General features: G+C 44.2%; 1 protein-coding gene across 1 annotated transcript in view; it reads right to left on the bottom strand.

Moving 5' to 3' along the window:
* Nucleotides 1-14,575: 14,575 nt before the first annotated feature.
* Nucleotides 14,576-27,635, bottom strand: part of TIPRL (TOR signaling pathway regulator) — a 32,630-nt gene continuing 19,570 nt past the window's right edge. Inside the window, exons 5-7 of the mRNA XM_002715661.5 lie at nt 18,190-18,285; nt 17,296-17,358; nt 14,576-16,370 (exon numbers count right to left, since the gene is read on the bottom strand). Of these exons, the coding sequence (XP_002715707.1) occupies nt 16,227-16,370; nt 17,296-17,358; nt 18,190-18,285 (303 nt within the window). The 3' untranslated portion in view covers nt 14,576-16,226. The remainder of the gene's footprint in view (nt 16,371-17,295; nt 17,359-18,189; nt 18,286-27,635) is intronic.

The following is a 27,635-nucleotide window of genomic DNA, read 5'->3' on the forward strand; positions in this document are numbered from 1 at the left end:
GCTGGATAAGGCCTGGGAAACCTACTCTGAGATTGAATCAGCCAGGAACATGCATAGATTTTCAGGAGCACCCACTGGAAGATCGGTTACAGCATCTGCTCCTAATACTCACAACAATGCTGAGGAACTAAGTAGGAATTCTAATGTTACCAAGAAGTTGGATCTCTTAGAATTTAATAATAATTAAGCAAAGGGATTTGCACAAAACCATACCCAAGTCAGTCAAATGGTACAACCCATATGTGATTCCATCTTTATGGATATTCAAGCCCACTTTGTTTAGTAGTTATTTTATTTTATTTTATTTTATTTAGACAGGCAGAGTGGACAGTGAGAGAGAGAGAGAGAGAGAAAGGTCTTCCTTTTCCATTGGTTCATCCCCCAATGGCTGCTGAGGCTGGCGCACCTCGCTGATCCGAAGCTAGGAGCCAGGTTCTTCCTCCTGGTCTCCCATGGGGTGCAGGGCCCAAGCACCTGAGCCATCCTCCACTGCACTCCCGGGCCACAGCAGAGAGCTGGCCTGGGAGAGGGGCAACCGGAACAGAATCTGGCGCCCCGACCGGGATTAGAACCCGGTGTGCTGGTGCCGCAAGGTGGAGGATTAGCCTAGTGAGCCGCAGCGCCGGCCTGTTTAGTAGTTTTAATTTACACCTCCGATCTTTTTTTTTTTTTTAAAGATTTATTTATATTATTTGAAAGTCAGAGTTACACAGAGAGAGAAGGAGAGGCAGAGAGAGAAAGGTCTTCCGTCCGCTGGTTCACACCCCAGATGGCCGCAACAGCTGAGCTCTGCTGATCTGAAGCCAGGAGCCAGCAGCTTTCTCCAGGTCTCCCACGCAGGTGCAGGGTCCCAAGGACTTGGGCCATCTTCTACTGCTTTCCCAGGCCATAGCAGAGAGCTGGATCAGAAGTGGAGCAGCCAGGACTCGAACTGGTGCCCATATGGGATGCCAGTACTGCAGGAGGCAGCTTTACCTGCTATATCACAGTGCCGGGCCCTCACCTCCGATCTTAAATAACCAAGTTTATTGTATTTGCCTGGTTCTCCTTGCTCCTAGCCCACCTTGTCCCACACAAGAAAGTTCCTTTACATCTTCCAAAGCTTTCCAAAGCCCATCACTATGGAGCTGGGATGGTGAGAGTTGCAACTCTAGCACCATCACTTAATAGCTGTGTGGCTTTGAGCAAGTTACTCAACCTTTGTGTCCTCAGTCTTTTGCTTTGTAAAATGGACACAAATGACTCTCTGGAAGGTCTTGTGGGAACGAAATCTGTGTAGGCAGAGAGTTAGTAAATATAGCAGCCATTCAGTTAGCATCGAATAGAACCTACATGAGCTTCTGTGCCATCTCTGAAACCTTGCCTGGGCCTGCTTACTCCAGCATGGGCAGTGCACTGTCCTCTTCGCTTCCGTAGCACTTTATTTGTTTCTATTTACTTGAAGGCAGATAAAGACAGAGAGAGAGAGAGAGTCCCCATCTGCTACTTCACACCCCAAATGCCTGCAATGGCTGGGGATGGGCTGGAGACAAAGCCAGGGGCCAGGAATGTAATCCCAGTCTCCCACATGGTTAGGAGGAACCCAACTACTTGAGCTGCCTTTGCTGCCTCCTAGGAGCTGCAGGAAACAGGTCAGGAATTGGAGCTAGGAATCAAATCCAGGCACTCTGATGAAGGAGACAGGTATCTGTATCACTAAACACCCACTTGTGCACTTTAAACACACCTGTGAGACTCACTGTGGGGAGCAACTGAGACTAGACTAAGTTACTGGAATTAAGACTTATTCTATGCATCTGCTCTCCCACAATATGGCGCTGAGAGAAAGAGACCAAACAACCTCTACGCAGCTGCCTCATCAGTTTGACAAGCTGCAGGAGCTGATCCTGCTCCTGATGGGAGGAGAGCAGCGTGCTCGGCGTGTGGGTAGCAGAGTTGGGATTGGTGGAAGAGGACTATAAAGGAGGAGAGAGACAACATGCACCAGGGAACATCCGGATAACATCTGAGCAACCCCCAAGAGAGCCGGCCGATGGTGTGCCGCTCCTCCGCGGAAGTGGGGAAAGTGGCAGGGGGAGCTGCCCCTCCATGGAGGTGGAGGGGTTGGCAGCCAACCCGGGAAGAACCAGCAGCAAACCCGGAAGGGCCGAGCAGACAAAAGAACAGCGCAGGGTCCAGTGTCGTTCCTCTGCGAATGGGGGAGCAACACTCACCATATAATCACTGTTCATGTTCCAGTCTGTCACCTCTAGGTTACGAGGTCTTCATGGTATCATTCAGCTCTTTACTCCCCAAAGAGGAGAGAGAGAGAGGAGAGGTCTAGAAAACAGTGTTGAGTAAATACATATTGAATAATGGAGTGAGAAACTTCATTCTGGAACAGTCTCCGGGCCTGATCTCCCTATAGGAAAGCATTCATATGAGAGACAGAGGTTGGCAATAAGCAAGCTGGTGAAGTTTAATGAGGCTCATACCTGACAGACCAGACAGGCAGAGGACTGGGTGCCCTGGCTGTGTGTAGACTGGGGTTTTTATGAGTATAGAATGATTTTTTTCCTGCCAATTTCCATTCTTCCCTCCTTTGGAATGTTATTGAGCAGGAAGATTCCTGGGGCACTGGACTTCTCCTGGAATGTTACCAAGGAGGAAGGTTCCCAGGACACGGAACATCTCCTGGAATGAGACTGGGCAAGAATTTTGATTTGCAAGCATTGGGCTGCTTTTAATACATGCAGGCCCTTCCTGCATGAACTGTCATTCTTTCTTCTTGCACACAGGGGTTCATATATGTCTTTCGGCCTAAACTAACACTCCTCCCTCAAGAGAATTAACCCATAAATCGTATAGGGATAGCATGGGTGGAAATCAGTCTCCTCTAGTTTCTTCCTGATGGCATAGGGGCATACAACAGCTTATGGGTATTCTTCTTGTGCTGTCTTTCCCGTGGTGTTTGACAATGGCCTGGCAAAAGATCATCCCACACAATCTAGAGGACCAGTCATATCACCCGACGGGGTGGGCCAGAACCCCTACCTTACTATCACCTGGAGGGGCTGGCACTGTGGTATAGCCAGTAAAGCCACTGCCTGCAGTGCCAGCATCCCATATGGGCACCAGATTTGAGTCCTGGCTGCTCCACTTCCGATCTAGCTCTCTGCTGTGGCCTAGGAAAGCAGTAGAAGATGGCCCAAGTCCTTGGGCCGCACCAGTGTGGGAGACCCAGAAGAAGCTCCTGGATCCTAGCTTCAGAACAGTCCAGCTCCAGCCATTGTGGCTACCTGGGGAGTGAACCAGCAGATGGAAGATCTGTCTGTCTGTCTGCCTCTCTCTCTCTCTTTCTCTCTCTCTCTCTCTCTCTCTCTGCCTCTGCCTCTCTGTAACTCTGCCTTTCAAATAAATACATACATATTTTAAAAAATAGAAGACCACCTGGAGCTGAACAACATGTAATCTGCTAGCAACGGAATGGGCAAGGACATTAAAGACGCATGGTTCAAAGAGAAGTAGTAAGAGTCTAGAAGGTAGGAGAGCCAGGATCTCCATGACCAGACATTAGGCCAAAATTTCCAACCCCTTTTAGCTTGGGCCTGAAGTTGTCTGGAGAAAAAATTCAACATTCAAGAAATGCTGAATATGGTGTTGTGCCTGCCCAGTATGACTGGCCCCAAAGCAGCATTCTTCTTGGAACAGGGTGCAGATAGCCCCTTGGGCAGTGGTTGGCATGTTTAAGCCCCACCTATTTTAAAGGACAGTTGATCTGATTTTCAAGAATGTCGAGGGAGGCCTGCAGTCTGGATCCAGCTAATCTGGTGGAGGTGTTAGCCAAGTTGCTCCTGTGGTGACCCCTGCTGCCCCAGCCTTGGTGCTAATTCCCACCAGGATGGAGAGTAAGGGGCCACCTTTCTTAGAGACCCAAGAAGTGGTATGTAAGGAAATAGGAGCTGAGCAATTGGCAATAGATGTGGTAGATAAGACATAGGCCACCATGCAGAGCCCCATCCAATGACTGGGATAGCATTGGTAGGTAGAATTTCCACAAAGTACACCACTCTTGTAAGAGGGAGACATCCCAACATGTGATATATATTAAGTTGGGTTCTATGAGAAGTTTTCCCATTAAAGGTGTACTTCCATAAGTATGTGGCAGCAAATGACATGCCAACCAGTGGACTAAAGCATGGGGTGTTGTGGGAGCTGTGGAGGCTCTATTAGTCCGGTTCTTCCTAGAACATTACACACCATGTGATGCTGATCAAAGTGTGAACTAGTTTTTTATCTTCATGGATGAGGAGCAATTTTCTTTTTCTTTTTGTTTTAAGAAATATTTATTTGAAAGGCAGAGTTACAGAAAGAGAGGGAGAAACAGAGAGTGAGATCTTCCATCCACTGATTCACTCTCCAAATGGCCACACCAGCCCAGGGCTGGACCAGGCCAAAGAGGGAGACAGGAGTTTCATCTGAGTCTCTCTCATGGGTACAGGGGCCCAAGCACTTGGACCATCTTCCGCTGCTTTCCCAGGCACATTAGCAGGGACTTGGATTGGAACTGGAGCAGCCAGGACTCCAGCATGGGATGCCAGCATTGCAGGCAACGAATTAACCCACTGTACAATAATACTGGCCCCAAAGGAAGCAATTTTCTATCTCTGTGCTACTCCACTGGGAATTGGCCATCAGAGATAGGTTAGGCCTCTCCCAGCAAACACCTCTAACATAACTTAGCCAGTGTGCCACGGGCATGTTTGGTAGGGATGAGAAATGAGAGGTGAGTAAGAGGGGATCTGAGAAGGGTATCTGATCATTATTGTGTATGGTGACCCTGAAGTTACAGAAAGTTATCGAAGGATCCCATAGGATGTCCCTAGGAAAACTCAGGCAAATGGAGGAGGATGGGGTAGGTGAGGAGTGGGAATGCAGCCTTCAGGTTGATCTCCATATAAATTGGCCCCATAAAGAATATGAGAGGCCATGTTTCCTGGTTGACACATACAAGTTCTGATACCCAGAAGGAGTTCAATAGTACGTGAACCCCTCTGAGTCCATTGCCAATTTTCCCCAGGGTGAGCCCCCTTTCTCTGCATGAGTTTTATTGAGAGTGGAGGTAGGGACCCCTGGGAATTATTGACAGTACACAGAGTACAATTTTGGCAGATTCTTTGGATAGTTTTTGTCAGGCCCTTTCCAGGAAAATAGTTTCCTGGTAATTTGTCTCAATTTGTCTTTAATTTGATAATTAACTTAAATCCTTAAATTTGTCCCTCTCAAGGTGGCAGGAGGTAAGTAGGCCATTTATAATTTTCCAGTACGACACCTGAGGAAGATATGTTGTCTCCACTCACTGATACAATCCTCCCATTGTTTTTTTTTTTAATTTTATTATTATTATTATTTTTTTTTTGACAGGCAGAGTGGACAGTGAGAGAGAGAGACAGAGAGAAAGGTCTTCCTTTGCCGTTGGTTCACCCTCCAATGGCCGCCATGGCCGGCGTGCCTCCCATTGTTTTAATGTATTCCTGCTCTTTGGTCCAAGCATCCTCCTCCAGGGTGTATGGAGGGGTTCAGTTTTCCTTTGGGACTGTTGGGATTAGAGGGTCTAAAAGGGCAGGCTGAGTAGTGGTAGTCTTTTTAGCCACTGAAACTGCAAAAGAGTCACCTACAGAAATGTCACCAGGCCCCTTTTGATGGCCTCTGCAGCACATGCCTGAAACCTACCTAGGAAGATATATTGCATCAAGGAGTTGGAGTATTTGAGCCCCATATGTGATGGCCGTGTCTCAGTTCCTTCAGGGTATCTCCTCTCTCTCCAGATGGCTGCATGGGCATGTAAGACCAAAAAGGCATATTTGGAACCAATATAAATCCCTTTGTTTTTGCCTGCTTCCAGTATCCTTGTTAAGGCAACCAATTCTGCTAATTGAGCCAAGGTTCCCTGTGGAAGAGCGTGGGCTTCAGTAACTCATCATGGTTTGACTACTGCATATCCCCAAAATATGATCTTATATCTTACAAAACTGTCTCAATCGGTGAACCGAATCTTATCTGCATTGATCAGGGCTTGGTCTTTTAGGACCTTCTGCTAGCATAGGTCAGGTCAATAACCGAGGTACAAGAATGAAGGGGACCCTTATCTCCTGGGTAGCTGGGTTTAAACAGGAGCAGCTTGTTATTTTGATCTAAGGATTTTTTAGGAGGAGGATCTGGTATTTGAGTATTCTGTCCATCAACCAATGAGAACTTCTTCATTCCAGTAGGGAATTTATTTGCTGTGAGGTATAGAGAATGATTTCTTGTCCTGTTGTAATCGGGTTGCCAATAGAGCAGCAGCCACTGTTATCGGCAGTCAGTGAGGCCACCCCTGTGCAAATGTATCCAAAGTTTTAGAAAAGTATAGGACAAGCTGCTTAAGAGGTCCCAAGTCCCAAATTAATATTTCTAATGCCATACTTTGCCTCTCAGATGGCCCAAGTCCTTCGGTCTCTGCACCCATGTGGGAGACCTGGAAGAAGCTCCTGGCTCTTGGCTTCAGATTGACACAGCTCCAACCATTGCAGCCAATTGGGGAGTGAACGCAAATGGAAGACCTCTCTCTCTCTCTCTCTCTCTCTCTCTCTCTCTGTCTCTCCTTCTCTCTGTGTGTAACTCTTTCAAATAAATTAATTAATTAAAAAAAAAAAAAAGTGGAGCAGCCAGGACTTAAACCAGGGTCCATATGGAATGCCGGCATCATAGGCAAGGGCTTAACCTACTACACCACAGTGCCAGCCCCAGTCATTATCTTGTTTGGTATTTCTTATTCCTCAGTGAATCACTACTGCCCCTGGGACTCCCATTATATATAAGGATGCTTCAAAGTGTTTGTAAAGAAAATGAAACTAAAGTTTATGGGTAGCAGTTAAAGTTGCCACTTGGGGTATCCACATCCCATATCCGAGGGCCTGGTTTCAGTCCAGGCTACCCCACACCCAGTCCAGCCTTCTAATGTGCGCCCTGGGAGGCAGCAGGTGATGGCTCAAGTAACTGGGTTGATACCACCTGCGTGGGAGAATCAGACGGATTTCTAGGCTCCTGACAACAATTTGGCCCAGCCTTAGTTGTTGCAGGCATTTGGGGAGCAAATCAGCAGAGGGAAGACCCCTCTCCATCTGTATCTCTGCCTTTCAAATAAAATGAAAATAAAGTTTTAGGGACAAATGTTATAGTGTATTAGGTTAAAGGCATCACCAGCATCCCATATCAGAGCACAGGTTTGAATGCCAGCTACTCCACTTCAGATCCAGCTCCCTGCTAATGCACCTTAAAAAGCACCAAAGGATGGCCCAAGTACATGGCAGACCCAGACTGAGTTCCAGGCTCCTGTCTTTGGCCTGGCCCAGCCCAGCCCCAGCCATTGTGATCATTTAGGGAGTAAATCAGCAGACAGAAGATCCCTCTGTCTGCCTCTCTCTGTCACTCTGCCTTTCAAACAAATAAATAAATATTTAGATTTATGTTTATTTTGGAGCAAAAAATTGAAATCCATGTGTATTTTTATCATATGAATTTTTATGAATTTTTAAAAGATCCTTATATGCATAGATTCGAAATTTTTTTAGTTCCATTTCTCATGAACATTTTGAAGTAGCTTCAGATATAAGACCATTTGATCTTTTTAAAGATTTATTTTACTTATTTGAAAGAGAGAGAGAGAGAGAGGGAGAGAGGAAGAGAGAAAAAGAGAGGTCTTCCATCCACTGGTTCACTACCCAAATGGCTGAACGGCCAAAGCTGAGCTGATCCAAAGCCAGGAGCCAGGAGCTTCTTCCAGGTCTCCCACATGGGTGTAGGGGCCCAAGCACTTGGGTCATATTCTACTCCGTTCCCAGGCCATAACAGAGAGGTGGATCAGAAGTGGAGCAGCTGGAACTTGAACCAGCGCCCATATGGAATGCCCGTGCTTCAGGCCAGGGTTTTATCTGGCTGCGCCACAATGCTGCCCCCAGACTATTTGATTTCATCCCACAATTTTTGGATGCACAGTACTGTTTCCTTACCACTAGTCTTTTTTCTTTCTTTCTTTTTTTTTAAGATTTATTTATTTATTTGAAAGTCGGAGTTACACAGAGAAAGAAGGAGAGACAGAGACAGAGATGTCTTCCATCTGCTGGTTCATTCCCCAGTTGGTAGCAACGGCTGGAGTTGTGCTGATCCAAAGCCAGGAGCCAGGAGCCAGGAGCTTCTTCTGGGTCTCCCACATGGGTGCAGGGGCCCAAGGATTTGGGCCATCTTCCACTTTTTCCCAGGCCATAGCAGAGAGCTGTATTGGAAGTGGAGCATCCGGGTCTTGAACTAGCACCCATATGGGATGCTGGCACTGCAGGCAGCAGCTTAACCTGCTACGCCACAGCGCCGGCCCCTCCACTAGTCTTTTTTCGTCTTTGTATCCCCATTTAGATAATTTCTTTTTTTTTTTTTAAGATTTTTTATTTATTTATTTGAGAGGTAGAGCTATAGACAGTGAGAGGAAGAGACAGAGAGAAAGGTCTTCTTTTCATTGGTTCACTCCCCAAATGGCCGCAATGGCCGGAGCTGCACCAATCCGAAGCCAGGAGCCAGGAGCTTCTTCCAGGTTCCCCATGTGGGTGCAGGTGCCCAAGCACTTGGACCATCTTCTACTGCTTTCCCAGGCCATAGCAGAGAGCTGGATCGGAAGAGGAACAGCCGGGACTAGAACCGGCGTCCATATGGGATGCCAGTGCCACAGGCAGAGGATGAACCTACTGCACCACGGTGCTGGCCCCAATTTAGATAATTTCTAGTGACCTCTCTTCAAATTCATTGATTGTCTCTTCAACTGTATCAAGGTTCCTGAAGGAATTTGCTATCTCTGATGTGGCTTTTCTAAAAACATTGCGGCCGGCACCGCGGCTCACTAAGCTAATCCTCCGCCTTGCGGTGCCGGCACACCGGGTTCTAGTCCCGGTCGGGGCGCCAGATTCTGTCCCGGTTGCCCCTCTTCCAGGCCAGCTCTCTGCTGTGGCCAGGGAGTGCAGTGGAGGATGGCCCAAGTGCTTGGGCCCTGCACCCCATGGGAGACCAGGAAAAGCACCTGGCTCCTGCCATTGGATCAGCACAGTGCGCTGGCGCAGCGCACTGGCCGCGGCGGCCATTGGAGGGTGAACCAACGGCAAAGGAAGACCTTTCTCTCTGTCTCTCTCTCTCACTGTCCACTCTGCCTGTCAAAAAAAAAAAAAAAAATTGCGAGTTACCCACTTCTCAGCTAAAGTTCCCCATTTGTGATATCCATCTTTTCCACCAGAAACATTAATATATCAGTTGTCTTAAAATCTGATAGTCCAACCTCTGTTTCATCTCTGAATCAGGTTCTGTTGAATTCTGATTGAGCACCACATATCATGTGTATAACTGAAGGAATTAGATTGTGTTTACCTCTGGGTATGTGTACATTTCTGTGTCAATGCAGACTGAAGTTCGCATGGTTTTAGATTATACTATTGCTGTCTTCAGTATATCACAGGTTTCAAATTCTTCCAGAGGTTGACAGCTATAACCTGTGCTTACAGTACACCTGGAGCGCAGAAGAATTTTTTAAATTATAGAACTTCTTTATTTATCTGAAAGGCAGAGAGATACAGACATCTTCCATCTGTTGGTTCACTCCCCAAATGCCCACAAAAGCCAGGACTGGGTGAAGCTGAAGTCAGCAGCCCAGAACTCCATCTAAGTCTCTCACATGGGTGGCAGGGATCCAAGTATCTGAGCCATCTCCTGCTCTCTCCCAGGGTGTTTTTTTTTAGCAGGAAGTGGCTAAACAGGACTCAAACATAATCAGTAGGCCAAGGGATACAGTGTCCCAAGCAGCGTCTTAACTGCTGTGCCAAGTGTCTGCCCAAGATTTTTCTTTGACTTCTACTGTCAGTTTACAGCGATCCTCACACACCTACACCCCACAGTAGAGTGGTGTTCCTTGTTATTTAGTGGCAGGCTCAGAGTAGGGACAGGAAGGTTTTCTCCGCTGACCTTGGCTAACCTTCAGTGGACTTTGTGTTCCTGGCCCTCAAGGGTACAACTTTCTCAATATTCCTGTTCCATTTCCCAACAGTAGTCAGATTCTGCTCTAAATGTGTTCTGGTCTCGTGTGAGAAACTGTCTGCTGGACCAGCCACGGTGGATTATAATTTTTCTAAGACAGTCAGATCCTTTTACCCTTTACTCAATTGACAAACTAAGTGTGGCAAAGACAGTCCCTGAGTTAATCAGTTTATTGAAACGCACACAAAAGCAGAATAAGCAAAAGGAAAATACGAAAAGGCAGACAAAAGTGGATCAAATAAAGTTATCTGAGCACAGAGTGCCAGTAATGAACCAAACACTGTGCATCCGTGGAGGAAAATTTTCAAATGCTCTGGAAAGCACCCTTCAAGGTGACTCCCAGTGGTTCCAGATGCCACCGAGCCTTTGGCAAGGACGTAAAGGACTGTTCAGTTCAGCGGAGCCTCCAATGGCCCCTGACTTTTCAGAGTGAGTCCTTGCAGAGAACGGAATCACAGTGAGATATGTCCCTTAATGACAGTTTGTAGACACTAGTATTTTTGTAATTGCCTCTGAAGTTGTAATATCTTTGCTTCCAAATGTCAGCCTTGGAGGGAAAAGTTTGGGAACCAGCTGCCTCATTCGCATCTCAGCACACAGCTGTCAGTGTGGCTCATCAGTCAGCCAGTGTGAAGTGACAGGCTGCATGGCTATCTGCCAGCCACTTGGCTCAGTGATAACCTGCTACAAGAAAATGCTAAAAATGGAGGCAATGTTAGAAAGCACAGCCATATTAATCCTAATTAAGATATCTATTTACTTAGAATCACAAGAATCGTAACACAGATGAACTCACATCGCAACAGTGTCATGCCCATTCCCCAGTGGCAGCAGGTCTCCTTTGGTTATGCATGTGGGAGCCAGTTGTTGGCCTCTCTCCTGCAAGGGCACACAGCTGTTTCCCACGCTTTCTCCAGCAGTAGTGATTCTTGACCTGTCCCACTTGCAGAACGCTTCCTGTCATTCCCCGAGGCATGTGGGTCTTGCCCAAAAGCAGTGGCATTTTGCCTGGCAGTGGTAGCTTGGTTTTGCTCCTCCCCACAGCAGCCTAAAGCTTCTACATCCTTCACGAGTCTGGGGGCCGGCAGGTTTTCATTCCTACCCCCCAGCAGCAGCCAACTGCCTCCTGCATGCCTACATGGCCAGGTGGGATTTTCTGGCTCCCTGACATGCTTCAGTATTTGTTGTGACCACCTGGAGAAGGTCCTTAGGAAAGAATTAGTGAGGGTGTGTGAAGTCCCCTTATTTGAAACTCTCAACTATTCCAAACTGATACTCTAACCCACATGTAGCCTTTAAGAGTTTGTTGGGTCTGGCATTGTGATGTATCAGGAAAAGCTGCCACACGTAACACCAGCATCCCAAATGGGCAGAGCTACACAGAGAAGGAGAGGCAAAGAGGACAGAGAGACAGAGAGTCTTCCATCTGCCAGTTCACTCCCCAACTGGCCATAACGGCCGAAGCTGTGACAATCCGAAGCCAGGAGCCGGGAGCCTCCTCCAGGTCTCCCAAGCGGGTGCAGGGACCCAAGGACTTGGGCCACCCTCCACCGCCTTCCCAGGCCATAACAGAGAGCTGGATCAGAAGTGGAGCAGCCAGGACACCAGCACCGAAGGTGGCGGCCTCATCCGCTACACCACAGTACCAGCCCATCGGCTGCTTCATTTCTGATCCAACTCCCTGCTAATGGCCTGGGAAAAACAGGAGATGGCCCAAGTGTTTGAGTCCCCGCCCCCAAGTGGGAGACTGGGATCAAGCTCCTGGCTTCGGCCTGGCCCAGCCATAGCCATCCGGCCATCTGGGGAGTGAACCAGTAGATGAAACAGCTCTCTGTCTCTCCTTCTCTAATAAATAAATCTTAAAACAAAAAAAAATTTTTGTTAAAATTTTGCTAACGTTTTCTGACCAGCTTGTCGAGTGGCCACCTCTTTCTCTTATGTCCTTCCTACGAGGGAAGTTTCTAAGTTCTATACCTCCTTGAAGGACTTACTACTCTTTGGGATTCAGCTTGCTTTGTGATTTCAGCTTGATAAACTCAGGAAAAAGCTGCAATTCTGTAATGACCCAGTGTTTTCTCCTTGTACAGTTGGGAACAATAGTCTCCAGGCTTTCTACATCTTCAGAAGCAGAACTCTACTAAAGTTACTGTTATTCTCTTATACCAGTAATTCCCCATCATCACACCTACCAAAATCTCTCTTGGTCTTCCCCATTAGACTAACCCCATAAAACAAATACAGGGTCTGCCACTCTGGCAGGGAGGGTTAAGCCGCCATCTGCAGTGTCTGCATCCCATAAGGGCACCAGCTCAAGTCCTGGCTACTCCACTTCCAATCCAGCTCTCTGTTAATGTGCCTGGAAAAGCAGTGGAAGATGGCCAAGTCCTTGGGCCCCTGCACCCACGTGGGAGACCCAGAAGAAGCTCCTAACTCCTGGCTTCAGCCTAGCCCAATCCTGGCCATTGCAGCCATTTGGGGAGGGAACCAACAGATGGAAGATCTCTGTCTCTCCTCTCTCTGTAACCCTGCCTTTCAAATAAATAAATCTTTAAAAAAAATAGTTGCCTCTCAGCATCCATAAGATTGATTCCAGAATCCCCAGTGGATACCAAAATCTGTAAATGCTCCAGTTCCTCATATAAAATGACAAAGTAAGGACAGGTGTTGGAACTTGCGGGAAAACTGCTTGATTGAGATGCCCAGGTCCAGGGCCAGCATTGTGATGCAGTGGGTTGAGCCACCTGCACCGCCAGCATCCCATATGGGTGTCAGTTCACGTCCTGATTGCTCCAATTCTGATCTAGTTCCCTGCTAATGCACCTGGGAAAGCGGCAGAATATGGCCCAAGTGCTTAGCTCCAAGTTCCCAACTTTGGCCTGACACAGTGCCGGTGTTGCAGCCATTTGGAGAGTGAACCAGTGGATTGGAAACTCTATCTCCCAAACTCAAGTAAGTAAATAAATCTATATTTTGTAAAAAATGCCCACATCCCATATCAGAGTGCCTGAATTCCATCCCCAGCTCCAGGTACCAATTCGTTACTTGGCCATGCAGACCTTGATGGGGAGCATCTTACAGCTAAGCAGTCAGACCCTGCCACACACGTGGGAGACATGGATTGAGATTTCAGTTCCAAGGCTCAGCTCAATCCAGTCTCACCTGCTGAGTGAACTAGAGGACGGGGTCTATCTGCATCTCAAATTAGTTTTAGGCACAGTATTAGCATATAGCCTATCTGCATCCTCCCGTATACTTTTTTTTTTTAAATTAAGGTTTTATTTGAAAGGGAGACAGATCTTCCATCTGCTGCTGGTTCACTCCCCAAATGGCTGCATCAGCCAGAGCTGGGCCAGACCGAAGCCAGGAGCCAGGAGCTTCCTCTTTGTGGGTCTTCACAGCTTCTTCACCGCAGGTGAAGCTTACCCACCATCCCACAGTGCAGGCCCCACTCGTGTATACTTTTAATTAGCTCCACAATGTGAACAGAGAATGAGCAGCGGGGGGCAGTGTGGAGTAACAGGTAAAGCTGCCACCTGCAGCATGGGCATCCCATAATAGTGCTGGTTTGAGTCCCGCCTGCTCCACTTCCAATCAAGCTCCCTGCTAATGCATCTGGGAAAGCAGCGGAAGATGGCTCAAGTCCTTGGTACCCTGAACCCACGTGGGAGAACCAGAAGAAACTCCAGGCTCCTGGTTTGGGATCAGCCCCGCTTTGGCCATTGCAGCCATTTGGGGAGTGAACTAGTGGATGGAAGACCTCTCTCTCTGGCCTCTGCCTCTAACTCTTTCAAATAAATCTTTTTGTTTAAAAAAAAAAAAAAAAAAAAAAAAAAGCCTGCACATATGCAGAGCAGATAATTATTTTTAAGATCTTCATTCGTGCTCAGTTGAACCCACAGATGTAGAGCCCACAAACAGGGAGGCTCAACCGTACTCTTCCTCTTCATCATCACACCCCCCATCCCTAGCACCGCCTTGGACACACAGTGCTTATATGGCAATGATTCATATTCTCAAGACCAGAGAACACTAACCCAGCCAACAGAAAACACTGGCTAATTAAAGTACCCATTGAAGTATGGAGGAACAGAGGGAGAGGACAGGCAAGAAGCCGAAGTATACTAAAGAATGACACTCTGAAATACCTAGTCCGTTTTCATTTATACTCTGCATGAGTCTGTCTACAATGTTGACCAAGTTCAAAACATAAAGCAAGGAGCTCCTGGCTCCTGGCTTCGGATCCGGGCAACTCCGGCTGTTGCGGCCATCTAGGGAGTGAGCCAGTGGATGGAAGACCTCTTGACCTCTCTCTCTCTCTCTCTCCCCCTCCCTCTCCTTTCTCTGTGTAACTCTGACTTTCAAGTAAATAAATAAATCTTTCAAAAAAAACTATAAAGCACAAATGAGAAGGTACATCCCAAACCACTCTTCTTCAGTTAAGCTTTAAGAAAAACTGAAATAAATGAAATAGTGAAACACAGATCAGTAAATTTCTTATTGTTTATTCTCCACTTACAAAAAGACACTTGGAACAAATAAATATAAAATGATATATGTCATATTTAGCATTGGCCAAAAACAAATTTTCTTGGTATCCTCCACGGGAATAAACTAGTGAAGTTTTCAGAAGCACATTTATCCACCCACTTCCCACTTCCTTTAAAAAGGAAAAAAAGGCCAATTCTTTTCATTTCCTATGATTTTTAACAGTGGATTCTCAAAATACATAATCCTAAGACTACTCAGGTACCAAGACATCTAAATCAACAAGTTAAAAAAAAGTGTGTATACATACATACACACACACACACACACACACACACACAATATGATGTTGCCCAGAAACTCCAACCAATGAATATTCTTACAAGTTTTGCATTTCTTATACTTTGCAGGAATAGAGTCTGTTCTGTTCAAATCTGCATGGCAAACAAAGTAAAACATAAAACTGAGTACAATGTATACACACTTTCCTGTCCTAACAGAGAATATTAAATACAAGTATATTTAATATACAGTATACATACCATGTGTTTTCTTAAAGCTAACAAAATCCTGATTTCTTATACCTTGGGCAAGACACAGAAGGCAGATAAATACAAAACTATTTGTGATCAAATTTAGTTAATAAAAGTGATCCTGCCTGGCTGAGCAATGATGAATAACCAAATTTATTTGTCTCACAATTTTCTTCAGACTAATACGTGAAGAGCTTTGCTAATCCTTTCAAATTTTTATTCTATTTAGAGAGTTTTCCATCAGGTGGAAATATGCACAATTATTTTAAATCACAACAAAGGGACTCCATTTTTTCCTCCTACTATTTAAGACATTTTCAAAAATCTATGCTTTATAGCCACTTTATGAAAAATCACTTAGAAAGGTAGAAAACAACATAAAATGTTTAATGGGTTATCATCAACATAACCAAATAGATTTGAAATTTATCTCTGTGTACTACGTAGGTCCTGTACTAGAGAGCACTTTAAGATGGTGGAAAGACACCTCTGACATCCTGTCAGTGATTAAACCACATTCATGTATTTCCAGATACATGATAGCTTAAGTTCTCCAAAACACTAGCTCTTTTCCTATGTTTGAATCTTTCTTTTAATTTTAAAGCCAATTTAAAATTGGGGTAAACATACTTTTAAAATTCTGTGGGTGAAGATCATTAAATTATGAGATTAATTTCCTAGGCGGCAAGTCACGATATGCAGAAGTGTGATTACTGTCAGAAAGTCCAAAGGAAGAGCATGCACAATCAGGAATCCTACACAGTCACGAGCCCGGGATTCAGTGATGTCACCTCTGCACTTGAAGACATTGTCATGATGGCTGCAAATTACGCCCACTGCTCCAGACATAAACGCATCACTACTGCCAAGCTGCCACTTTATGACATCATAGAAATCCAAATTTAACTCCAGAAAACAGACATCTGGAATATGAATCTGAAGACAGGACAAACAGCAGTTGAATGGAATCTGCCTGCAATAATCCTTTATTGTTTTTTCCTTTAAGGCTACAGAAAATCTGCACATAAACAAGGCGATCAGTTCTCATAATAAAAATATCCCCCTACAAACAGCCAGGTGTCCAGTCAGATCCACGTTGAGTGTATGTTGTATCACATTCTATTCCACAGGTGTACTTTCTTGTGACTCTGCAGGGTTAGCATCAATTCTTTCTGGAAATATTAGCTTCTCACAGACTGCTTCCTTTATTGGTAAATACTGTGATATTTCATTAGGTTCCGTGAAGAGAGAAGGTGGAACATGCTAAGAAATACATAAATCCTGTTAGCATACACTCCATTACCACATGAACACTTAGTGAAAATGTTTTGATTCAAGTATTAATAAACAAGCAATTTCAAAATCAGTGTAATATATGCATACGAAGAGCATGATTAAGTGCTCCTAAAAATAACAGGTATTTCCTGTTACTGAATCATTCCATTTTGTTTCTGAATGATTTCTTCAGGGATGACAGGGTTATGCAATTTATAATGGTCCCATAAACATCATAAGAATTTAATGCATCTTCATCCAATCCCTATCCCTGTTAGTTTTGTAACCTGAAAATATTACTGTTCAGTTATAGCCCAGTATGAAGCCTACAATAGAATCTGAGTAATTTTTCTAACTCAAGTATATTCTACACTCAGAGAGAAACAAGCACTAAGGATAAAAAATTACCAAATTAGTAGAAAGGTGTAACTTCTTAAGAAACCCATTGTAAAATCCTAAATGATAAGCAGCTCTTTACAAGTCTCAAAGAAGCAAAAATAAAGTGATGTCAAAACAAGTCATGATACAGGATTATCGCATTTTAGGGAAGAAAAAAGGAGACAGTAGGAAGAAATTACAGAGTGCAAAGTGGAACGGACATCTGCTGGTGCAAGCTTCAGCATCACCAGTAACCAGCTGGGACTCAGGTTAAGTCACACATCTAACTCTCAGTGAGTGTCTCCAGAATAAAATGGGAAAATTAGACTGGATGGTGTCTAAGGTGTAGAACAACACCAAATGTTTTTGCATTTGAGATAAGCACAGAAAAGTTATGTTCCAGTAGGATTTATCCTATAGATCCCCAAGGGAATGAATTTAGAGATGTAAGTTTGGGTAGAATGATAGGGTTTTAGGGGATACCATACTTAAAATATTAAGATTCAACTTCCAAAACTAAAATTTAAATACTTACCATTAAATTAGAAATTTTGCTCTCTCTTGATGTATATTCTCGTAGCATGTAAGTCTTGTCAGCCTATATTAAAAAATTTTAAAGTTGCAATATAGTTATATTGTTTATTTGAGAGGTAGAGAGACAAAGAGCTCCTGTCCATTGATTCATTCCCCAAAAGCCTACAAAGAAGCCAGGAACAGTAAACTCAATGCAAGTCTGCTACCTATAAGGAGCACAGCAGGGACTCAAACCCAGACTCTGTGATATGGGATGTAGTGTCTTAACTGCTAGGCCAAAAGCCTGCCTCCTACCCCAACCATATTTTACCAAATGTATTTAAAAAACATTTTTAATCACCAGGACTTACAGAAAGCATGTAATGACTGGTAACAGTGTGCAGTCAACAGTGAGTCTGAAAGACCCAAAGTTAAAAGTTAGAATGAGGGGCCGACACTGTGGCTTAGTGGGTAAAGCCACCACCTGCAAAGCTGGCATCCCATATGGGCACAGGTTCAAGTCCTGGCTCTTCCATTTCCAATCCTGCTCTCTGCTGTGGCCTGGGAAAGCAGTGGAAGATGGCCCAAGTCTTTGGGCCTCTGCACCCGCATGGGAAGACCCAGGAGAAAGCTCCTGGCTCCTGGCTTCAGATTGGCCCAGCTCTGGCCGTTGCAGCCAACTGAGGAGTGAACCAGTGGATGGAAGACCTCTCTCTCTCCCTCTCTTGCTCTCTCTCTCCTTCTCTCTGTGTGTAACTCTTTGAAATAAATGAATGAATCTTAAAAAAAAAAAAAAAAAAGAATGATTGACATATAATATAAAACATTTTTAAGCTTCAAATTCTCAAGACTGACAATGAAAACAACAGAAACAGGCCATTATCAATTAGTACGTTCATTAAATGAGAACAGTTACCTCGTGGTAAAGCCTCGTGTCATTCATTCTAATAAGCACCCCATCAATTCTCAAGAAAAATCGCAGCAGCAGGAAAAAGCTAGAAGGCATCACTCTCTGAAAAAAAAAATGCATTAATTTCTTAAAAAATAGATATTTCATCAATTCACTAAAGGAAAAATTATTTTGTAAAAAAACAAAGGCATGGAAGAGGGCTGAATTACAAGTACAGATGCTCCTGGATTCACGATGGGGCTACATCCTAACAGACAGACCATAAGTTGAGAATATCCTAAGTAAAAGCTGCATTCAATACTCCAACCTACGAAACGTCACAGCTTAGCAACGCCGCTGGCTGCCTCCCCATCACAGGGCTGAATGCGAGTTGCAGCTTTTACTGCTGCTGCCCAGCATCACAACTGACCACCACACCCACACTGCCAGCCCAGGAGAAAACTGAACGCCTACAGTTTTTGTCCTAGGGTAAAGTCAAAATATCTGAAGTTGAACCACTACTAAGTTAAGGACTATCTGTAAATAAAATTCTCTGACACAGAACTTCTTTAATTCTAGCTCAAACTAGCCTCAAAACCTTGTGCAAATTGTTTAAAATCCTAATTTTCAATTCCTACAATAGAAAAACATTTTTCTAGGTCAAAGAAATTGAGGTTTAAGTTACTTAAAACATCCCAAGCAATGTGAAATCATACTGCTTGTTTTAAAAAATGGCAGCACTGGGAGTAAACTTCAACACCAGTAGAACCAAAATGCACAAACCTAGTTCTTCGTTGCTACTCACTTGTGTTCACTTTACCTAAAATAAAGGCAAGAGAGCTTAAACTGAAGGCTCAAATTCAGCCAACCCACTAAACACTATTTCATATTGCCAAAGACAGGCTTATCAGAACATTAGAACATGTTCTCAATGTCTTTCATTTGTAGAACACCTACATATTCCTGTGCTTTCCAAATGTAACTATGAAGAAAGCCAGAAGTAGTTGAGATAGTAAGATGGGTGCTGGTGGCAACTAGGAAGGAATTGGATGGGGTGTGGGGTATTTAGAGCTTTAAAAAGAACATGTTTGCCAAGTCTTAGAAAATAACAACTAGAACATTATTAATTAGGATCTGGCTGCAAAGCCAAATCAAAAAGCATTTAGTGAAATCAACTTTTGTGCAGCAGGAATCCGTCTTATAAATATACTACAATACCATTTCACCAAGTTTAGCTTTTGTTTATGAAATGTGTTTACATGGATCGATACATGGATCGATAGATAAAAGGAAAAGACACAGGCCTATGTGCATGTACATATGTTGTAAGGAAAAGTTTACGATATTCACAAGTAAATGTTTGCTAAGAAAAAATATGCTTGACCATTTACTAAATAACAGGTCCTGGATATATAAATGAAAAGATAAAATCTCAGTGCTTAACAAGTGCATCAATATGGGAAATAAGCAAACAGTTAAAATGTTGTGGTAGTTGCAATAACAGAGGTATGTACAAGGCTGAATGAACACCCTGAGAAAGAAGTACCCAAGTCTGCTAAAGAAATTCAGAGAAGGCAATGCCTGAAGTTACCATGGAAAGAACAGAATAGCTGGGGATGGAAAAGAGAATTTCAAAAACAGCAAATAGTACAAAAAACACCAAGACACGAAATAGTAAGACACATCCAGAGAACCACTTAGAGCTCCGTCTAAGCTCAGGACAGCACTGATGAGGAAGGAAGAACCGACAGGATAACGCAGTACTGACAGTGGCGAGGCTGCCTGGACCAACGTTAGCCCCAGGCCCAGCTCTTTCCTGCCTTAGGACCTTCACACTCACTTTTCCTCCACCTGGCATATTCTGCCGATTATCTAAGTTTACCTGCCCTTCAGATCCTGCTAGGTCACCTCCACAGGGAGGCCTTTCGCCCCATTCTGTACCACAGCATGTTCCTCTTGTTATCCTCTCTTAGTTACAGATCTGGAACTATACTCTTGCTTAATGCCTCTCTCCCCACTGCATTGTGGGCTCCACTATGGTGAGAGTATCTGCTTTGCTTATCTCTATATCTTACTAGAAAAGTATCTAGCACATAGTAGGTGCTCATTAACTATCTGCTGAATGAAATAGAGGCTAAAAGCTACCTTTGCTGGGGGAAAATCTGGGTCTGTTCTAATTGAAAATAGCAATTAGAAGAACATTATTAACTAGAGTCTGGTTCCAAACTCGATTCAAGAAACATTTAGTGAATTCGACTTCGGTGCAGTAATAGTCAACAAAAAGATCCACTTTATAAACATGCTATACATTATTCATTCCACTGTATTAGCTTCTGCTTGTGAAATGCACTTATAATCCCAGGACTGACAGATAAAAGGAAAAGGCATGTGTGAGTATGACAGAGAGAGAGAGGGAGAGGGAGAGGGAGAAGGGGAGGCAGGGAGAGGCAGGGAGAGGTTTTTTCTGAGGGTATACATTCTGATGCAGCTAATCAGCAACTGGCTGAAAACCAAGGCTTGCAATGAAGGCTGGAGAAGAACCCAACTTACAACAACATCAGATGTCACCACAAATTAAAAAGCACATAATTACCTTACATTAAACAGAAGTGTTACTTATGGGAAAAACCGATTTGCAATATTTCTTCAAATTTCCAAATTAACTATTCAGTCACACTGGGTACAGCAGGGCAGCAAGCTGAACTTTCATTTTGGTAATGGCATGGTGACGAGATTAGAAATTAGGACAGCAGAGCTCCAGTGCCAGGTCCAGTTCTACCATAATTCACAGCACAGTTTGGGGCAGTCGTTCTCCCTACAGGATGTCTGGATTTGTGAGGCATTTTTGAACATTTAGCAAGTAAGAATCAGAGACAACAGATCTATGATGCACAGAACAACTCTACACAAAAAGTCCACTCAGTCTTGTACCCAACAAAACTTTCAAATATCTCACCTACCATTGATATAAGGGGGTGGGGGGGACCTACTCGTAATTATTATCTGGCCTTAGAACCTAATTCCATTCTACATGTAAATAAAAAATTCACTCAGTTATCCAGGAGAAAAGTACCTTATGCATTAAGGAACTTAATGTAACATTAAGGACTTTAGAGTCACCCATCATTTTGGAAAACTGCGCCCCCAGTGGCAGCGTCGTTTGTGCCATCTGAGTCACTCATCCATACTTGCTATGCACTGCCTACTTCTGTAGCTGTCACACTCATAGTGACTCAATATAAAACAGAAGTTTCTGACAACTCCATTACATCTTTAGTGCAGTCACATTATATTTACATACTGAAATATATATCATTTTATTCTAAATTAATTTCCTTTTATATTCTTTTTAAAAAGATTTATTTATTTATTTATTTGAAAGAGTTACACAGAGAGAAGGAGAAGCAGAGAGAGAGAGAGAGTGAGAGTGAGAGAGAGAGAGAGAGTCTTCCATCGCTGATTCACTTCCAAGCTGGCCACAATGGGTGGAGCTGCACTAATCCGAAGCCAGGAGCCAGGAGCCAGGAGCCAGGAGCTTCTTCCAGGTCTCCCACATGAGTGCAGAGGCTGAAGGACTTAGGCCATCTTCTATTGCTTTCCCAGCCCACAACAGAGAGCTGGATCGGAAGTGGAGCAGCTGGGTCTTGAACCGGCACCCATATGGGATGCCAGTATTGCAGGCAGCAGCTTTACCCACAGCAACGGCCCTTATTTCCCTTTTATCTTATAATTAGGATATCATTTTGATTTATTAGAAAGAAGGCTGATTTATTAGAAAGAATTTTACTTTGGGGGAGTAACATATCTATGAGTTAGTATTTTAGCTTACAGGTTTGATTTTTTTAAAAAGGACAAGGCAGGTGACGAAAATTGAAAACCAGTAACTTAAGGCAAAACTTACTCAACCACCCCAGGTCTCCCTCTTCATCTGTTAAGATGGGATGTGGGGCCGGCACTGTGATGTAGCAGGTAAAGCCACCACCTGCAGGGCCAGCATCCTATATGGGTGCCGGTTTGAGTCCTGGCTGATAGACTTCTGATGCAGCTCTCTGCTATGGCCTGGGAAGGCAGCAAAAGATGGCCCAAGCCTTTGGGTCCCTGCATGCCTGTGGGAGACCCGGAAAAAGCTCCTGGCTCCTGGCTTCGTACTGGCACAGCTCCAGCCTTTGCAGCCACCTGGGGAGTGAACCAGGGGATGGAAGACTCTCTCCCTCCCTCTCTCTCTCTCTCTCTCTGTCTTGCTCTCTGCTTCTCTGTGACTTTCAAATAAATAAATTTTAAAAAATAATAGTTAAATTCTCTTAAAAAAAGATGTAAAGAAACAATCTCGAAGCCTCATCTTAGTGTAAAATTTGACAGTTCTATAGGACTGTATTTCTAACAAAAGCTCTCTGTGCACAGGCACAGGCACTACGAATTCTCTGCACAGCTAAGATGAAGGATTTGCTGCTGCCCAGTAAACTCGGAAGCTACGTGAAACACAGGAGCAGAGGCAGACAACATTCACTCCTGACTCTACTTGCAATGAATAGCAACAGCCATTTCAGACCACCAAGGAACTTGCCATTATTTGAAAGAAAAAATTACTTCATTTGAAAGTTAAAAATACATTAAATGCATGAAATAGGTTCTCTTTGCCTATCTATTATTAGAACAACTGTACAAGCCATAAGCAGAATGTTAAGGACACAAAACTGAAACCTAAACACTGCCAAGAGAAGCCGAGTTAGAAATACAAAAGAAACATGCTCTCAACCTGATCTTTCCTCTGGGGACCTGAACCACAAGGAAATTATTATTTTAAGAAAAAAGGGGGGGGGGCAAGATGGCGGAATAGGAAGGGAGCACACTGATAGTCCGGGAAGAGACAGTTTAATAAAAGTGGAGATACTGTGCCAAAGCCACGGCTCACTAGGCTTATCCTCCGCCTTGCGGCGCCAGCACACCGGGTTCTAGTCCCGGTTGGGGTGCCGGATTCTGTCCCGGTTGCCCCTCTTCCAGTCCAGCTCTCTGCTGTGGCCAGGGAGTGCAGTGGAGGATGGCCCAAGTACTTGGGCCCTGTACCCCATGGGAGACCAGGATAAGTATCTGGCTCCTGCCATTGGATCAGCACAGTGCGCCGGCCGCAGCACGCCAGCTGCGGTGGCAACTGGAGGGTGAACCAATGGCAAAGGAAGACCTTTCTCTCTGTCTCTCTCTCTCACTGTCCACTCTGCCTGTCAAAAAAAAAAAAAAAAAAAAGAAGAAGAAGAAGAAAAAGAAAAAAGTGGAGATACTGCAGGTTCAAGGAAGAGTTGGGGAAGAAACAGCAGAGGAAACTCTTCCGGAACTAGTGATTCATGGTGGACCTGCTTGGAGGGCATGGGAGCCCACGGCTCAGGACACCAGAGGCAGAATCAACACATCAGCGCTGGAATTCGAGGTGAGCCGAACCTCAATAGCCCGAAACACTGGCAGGAAAAGCGGAAGGAGGAGCCTAGAGGGAACGAAGCTTGAAGCCCCATGGGGGAAAGTTCACCAGGCTAACTAGAAGAGAGAGGAAAAAAAAAAAAAGTGACTGGTATGGACACGAGTTTCTCTCTCTCTGCTCACCTCTCAAAGGCGAGCAAGACAAAGAGCAGGCGCCACCTTGGACATACGTAAAAGCAGCGTGACCTCAGGCTGCACCCGCCCTCAGCCAAGCAGAAAAACCTGACTCAGATGGGATGAAATAACAGGAGATTAGGACCTAGTGAATGTGTGGTGCTAATGCACTGAGACTGTGATAAAAGAGACAGTGGGTGAGAGAACTCACGGAGTTCAAGTGAGTACTCTCCAGAGACCCTACACTTCGGTAACCTTGGCAACCCAGCGGGAGACTGCAGGCGAATTTGAGCCCACACTGAGGGCAGTGCAGGCAAATGAGATACCCACAGGAGCCAGAGATCAGAAGCTGACTACCTTAAATTCCACTCAGCTGTGCAGAATTACTTCCCTTCTGAATCAAAAAGAGAGAGAGAGAGAGAGAGATTTACCACACATAACCTGGGAGTGTCACCTTTGGCACAGCCTTAACTCTGAGGAACCAAACAGAGCTCTCGGGCCACACCCATCTCAAGCCTCTAAGGCTCCAACAAAAGTAGACAGTCCACTTAATACAGTCATAGTATAACAAGGAAAAAATACCACAGCAAGGGAAGAAGAATCCAAAGGATATCTCCACAATGCCAAGCAACAAACGCAGAAACCAAGGAAACAAGAACAAGGAAGACATTATGACTCCCCCAAATGAACAAACAACCCAAGCCAAGATTCTGAAGATGATGAGACGGGAGAAATGCAAGATACGGATTTCAAAAAATTTATGATAAGAACATTTAGAAGTTTTCAAAAACAAATGCTTGAGCTATGAAAATCCTTACTAGACAGGATAGAAAATCTCTCTCGTGTAAATGAAATCTTAAGGAGGAATCAAAATGAAATGAAGAACTCAATAGATCAAATGACAAACACATTAGAGAGCCTTAAAAACAGAGTCAGTGAAGCAGAAGAGAGAATATCGGACTTAGAAGACAGAGCACAGGAAAGTATACAGTCAAACCAAAGAAAAGAAGAGGAAATTAGAAATCTAAAAAATATTGTCAGGAATCTACAGGATACTATTAAAAAAACCAACATTAGGGTTCTAGGAGTTCCTGAAGGCATGGAGAGGGAGAAAGGATTAGAAGGCCTTTTTAGTGAGATACTAGCAGAAAATTTGCCAGGTTTGGAGAAGGACAGAGAGACATCCTAGTACAGGAAGCTCATAGAACCCCTAATAAACATGACCAAAAGAGATCCTCACCACAACACATTGTAATTAAACTCACCACAGTGAAACATAAAGAAAATATCCTAAAATGTGCAAGAGAGAAATGTCAGATTACTCTCAGAGGATCTCCAATTAGACTTACCACTGACTTCTCATCAGAAACCCTACAGGCTGAGGGAAGGGAGAGATATAGCCCAAGTACTAAGAGAGAAAAACTGCCTGCAAAGCTCTTATTTGTGAATGAAGGTGAAATAAAGACCTTTCATAGCAAACAGAAATTGAAAGAATTTGTCGCCACTCGTCCAGCCCTGCAAAAGATGCTTAAAGATGTGTTACACACAGAAACACAGAAACAAGGTCATCAATATGAAAGAAGATAAAGGAAGGAAACCTCACAGCAAAAGATCACAGGAAGTTCAAAGCATATATTAGAAAATATCTTTGGCAAATGGCAGGGCAAAGTTACTACTTATCAATAGTCACATTGAACGTTAATGGCCTGAATTGTCCAGTTAAAAGACACCGATTGGCTGATTGGGTTAAGGAACAAAACCCATCCATTTACTGCTTACAAGAAACACATCCTTTCCAACAAAGATGCATACAGGCCGGCGCCGCAGCTCACTAGGCTAATCCTCTGCCTTGAGGCGCCGGCACACTGGGTTCTAGTTCTAGTCGGGGCGCCAGATTCTGTCCCGGTTGCCTCTCTTCCAGGCCAGCTCTCTGCTGTGGACCGGGAGTGCGGTGGAGGATGGCCCAAGTCATTGGGCCCTGCACCACATGGGAGACCAGGACAAGCACCTGGCTCCTGGCTTAGGATCACTGTGGTGAGCTGGCTGCAGCGCACCAGCTGCAGCGGCCATTGGAGGGTGAACCAACGGCAAAGGAAGACCTTTCTGTCTCTCTCACTGTCCACTCTGCCTGTCAAAAAAAAAAAAAAAAAATGCATACAGACTGAAAGTGAAAAGCTGGAAAAAGATATACCATGCCAACAGAAATGAAAAAAGAGCAGGTGCAGCCATCTTAATATCAGACAAAATAAACTTTAATACAAAAACTGTGAAGAGAGACAAAGAGGGGCACTATATAATGATTAAGGGATCAATTCAACAGGAAGATATAACAATTATCAATGTATATGCACCTAATTACAGGGCACCAGTTTATCTAAAAGATTTGGTAAGGGACTTAAAGGGAGACTTAGACTCCAATACAATAGTACTGAGGGACTTCAATACTCCACTCTCAGAAATAGATCAACCGGACAGAAGATCAACAAGGAGACAGTAGATTTAAACGACACCATAGCCCAAATGGATCTAACAGATATCTACAGAACTTTTCATCCTACACATAAAGAATTTACATTCTTCTCAGCAGTACATGGAACCTTCTCTAGGATGGACCACATACTAGGCCATAAAGCAAGTCTCAGCAAATTCAAAAGAATTAGAATCATACGATGCAGCTTCTCAGACCATAGGGGAATGAAGTTGGAAATTAGCAACTCAGAAATTCCTAGAGCATATGCAAACACATGGAGATTGAACAACATGCTCCTGAATGAACACTGGGTCATAGAAGAAATCAAGAGAGAAATTAAAAACTTTCTGGAAGTAAATGAGGATAACAGCACAACATACCAAAACTATGGGATATGGCAAAAGCAGTGTTAAGAGGAAAGTTTATAACAAGAGGTGCCTACATCAAGAAATTGGAAAGGCACCAAAGAAATAAGCTTTCAAAATCATCTCAATGATCTAGAAATTCTGCAGCAAACCAGACCCAAATCTAGTAGGAGAAGAGAAATAATTAAAATCAGAGAAGAAATCAATAGGATTGAATAAAAAAAAATTACAAAAAATCAGCCAAATGAGGAGCTGGTTTTTTGAAAAAATAAACAAAAAAAAAATGTTTTTTTTTTTGACAGGCAGAGTGGACAGTGAGAGAGAGAGACAGAGAGAAAGGTCTTCCTTTGCCATTGGTTCACTCTCCAATGGCTGCCGCGGCTGGCGAGCAGCAGCCGGCGCACCGCGCTGATCCAATGGCAGGAGCCAGGTACTTATCCTGGTCTCCCATGGGGTGCAGGGCCCAAGTACTTGGGCCATCCTCCACTGTACTCCCTGGCCACAGCAGAGAGCTGGCCTGGAAGAGGGGCAACCGGGACAGAATCCGGCGCCCTGACCAGGACTAGAACCTGGTGTGCCGACACCGCAAGGCGGAGGATTAGCCTAGTGAGCCACAGCGCCGGCCAATAAACAAAACTGACACCCCATTGGCCCAACTAACTAAAAAAAGAAAGGACCCAAATCAATAAAATCAGAGATGAAAAAGGAAACGTAACAACAGACACCACAGAAATAAAAAAAATCATCAGAAATTACTACAAGGACTTGTATGCCAGCAAACAGGGAAATCTATCAGAAATGGATAGATTCCTGGACACATGCAACCTACCTAAATTGAACCAGGAAGACATAGAAAACTTAAACAGACCCATAACTGAGACAGAAATTGAAACAGTAATAAAGGCCCTCCCAACAAAGAAAAGCCCAGGACCAGATGGATTCACTGCTAAATTCTACCAGACATTTAAAAAGAACTAACTATTCAGAACATTCGAAAAAGAGGGAATCCTCCCAAATTCTTTCTATGAAGCCAGCATCACCTTAATTCCTAAGCC

The sequence above is a fragment of the Oryctolagus cuniculus genome, chromosome 7 (genome assembly GCF_964237555.1).
Source record: "Oryctolagus cuniculus chromosome 7, mOryCun1.1, whole genome shotgun sequence".
Taxonomy (NCBI): Eukaryota; Metazoa; Chordata; class Mammalia; order Lagomorpha; family Leporidae; genus Oryctolagus; species Oryctolagus cuniculus.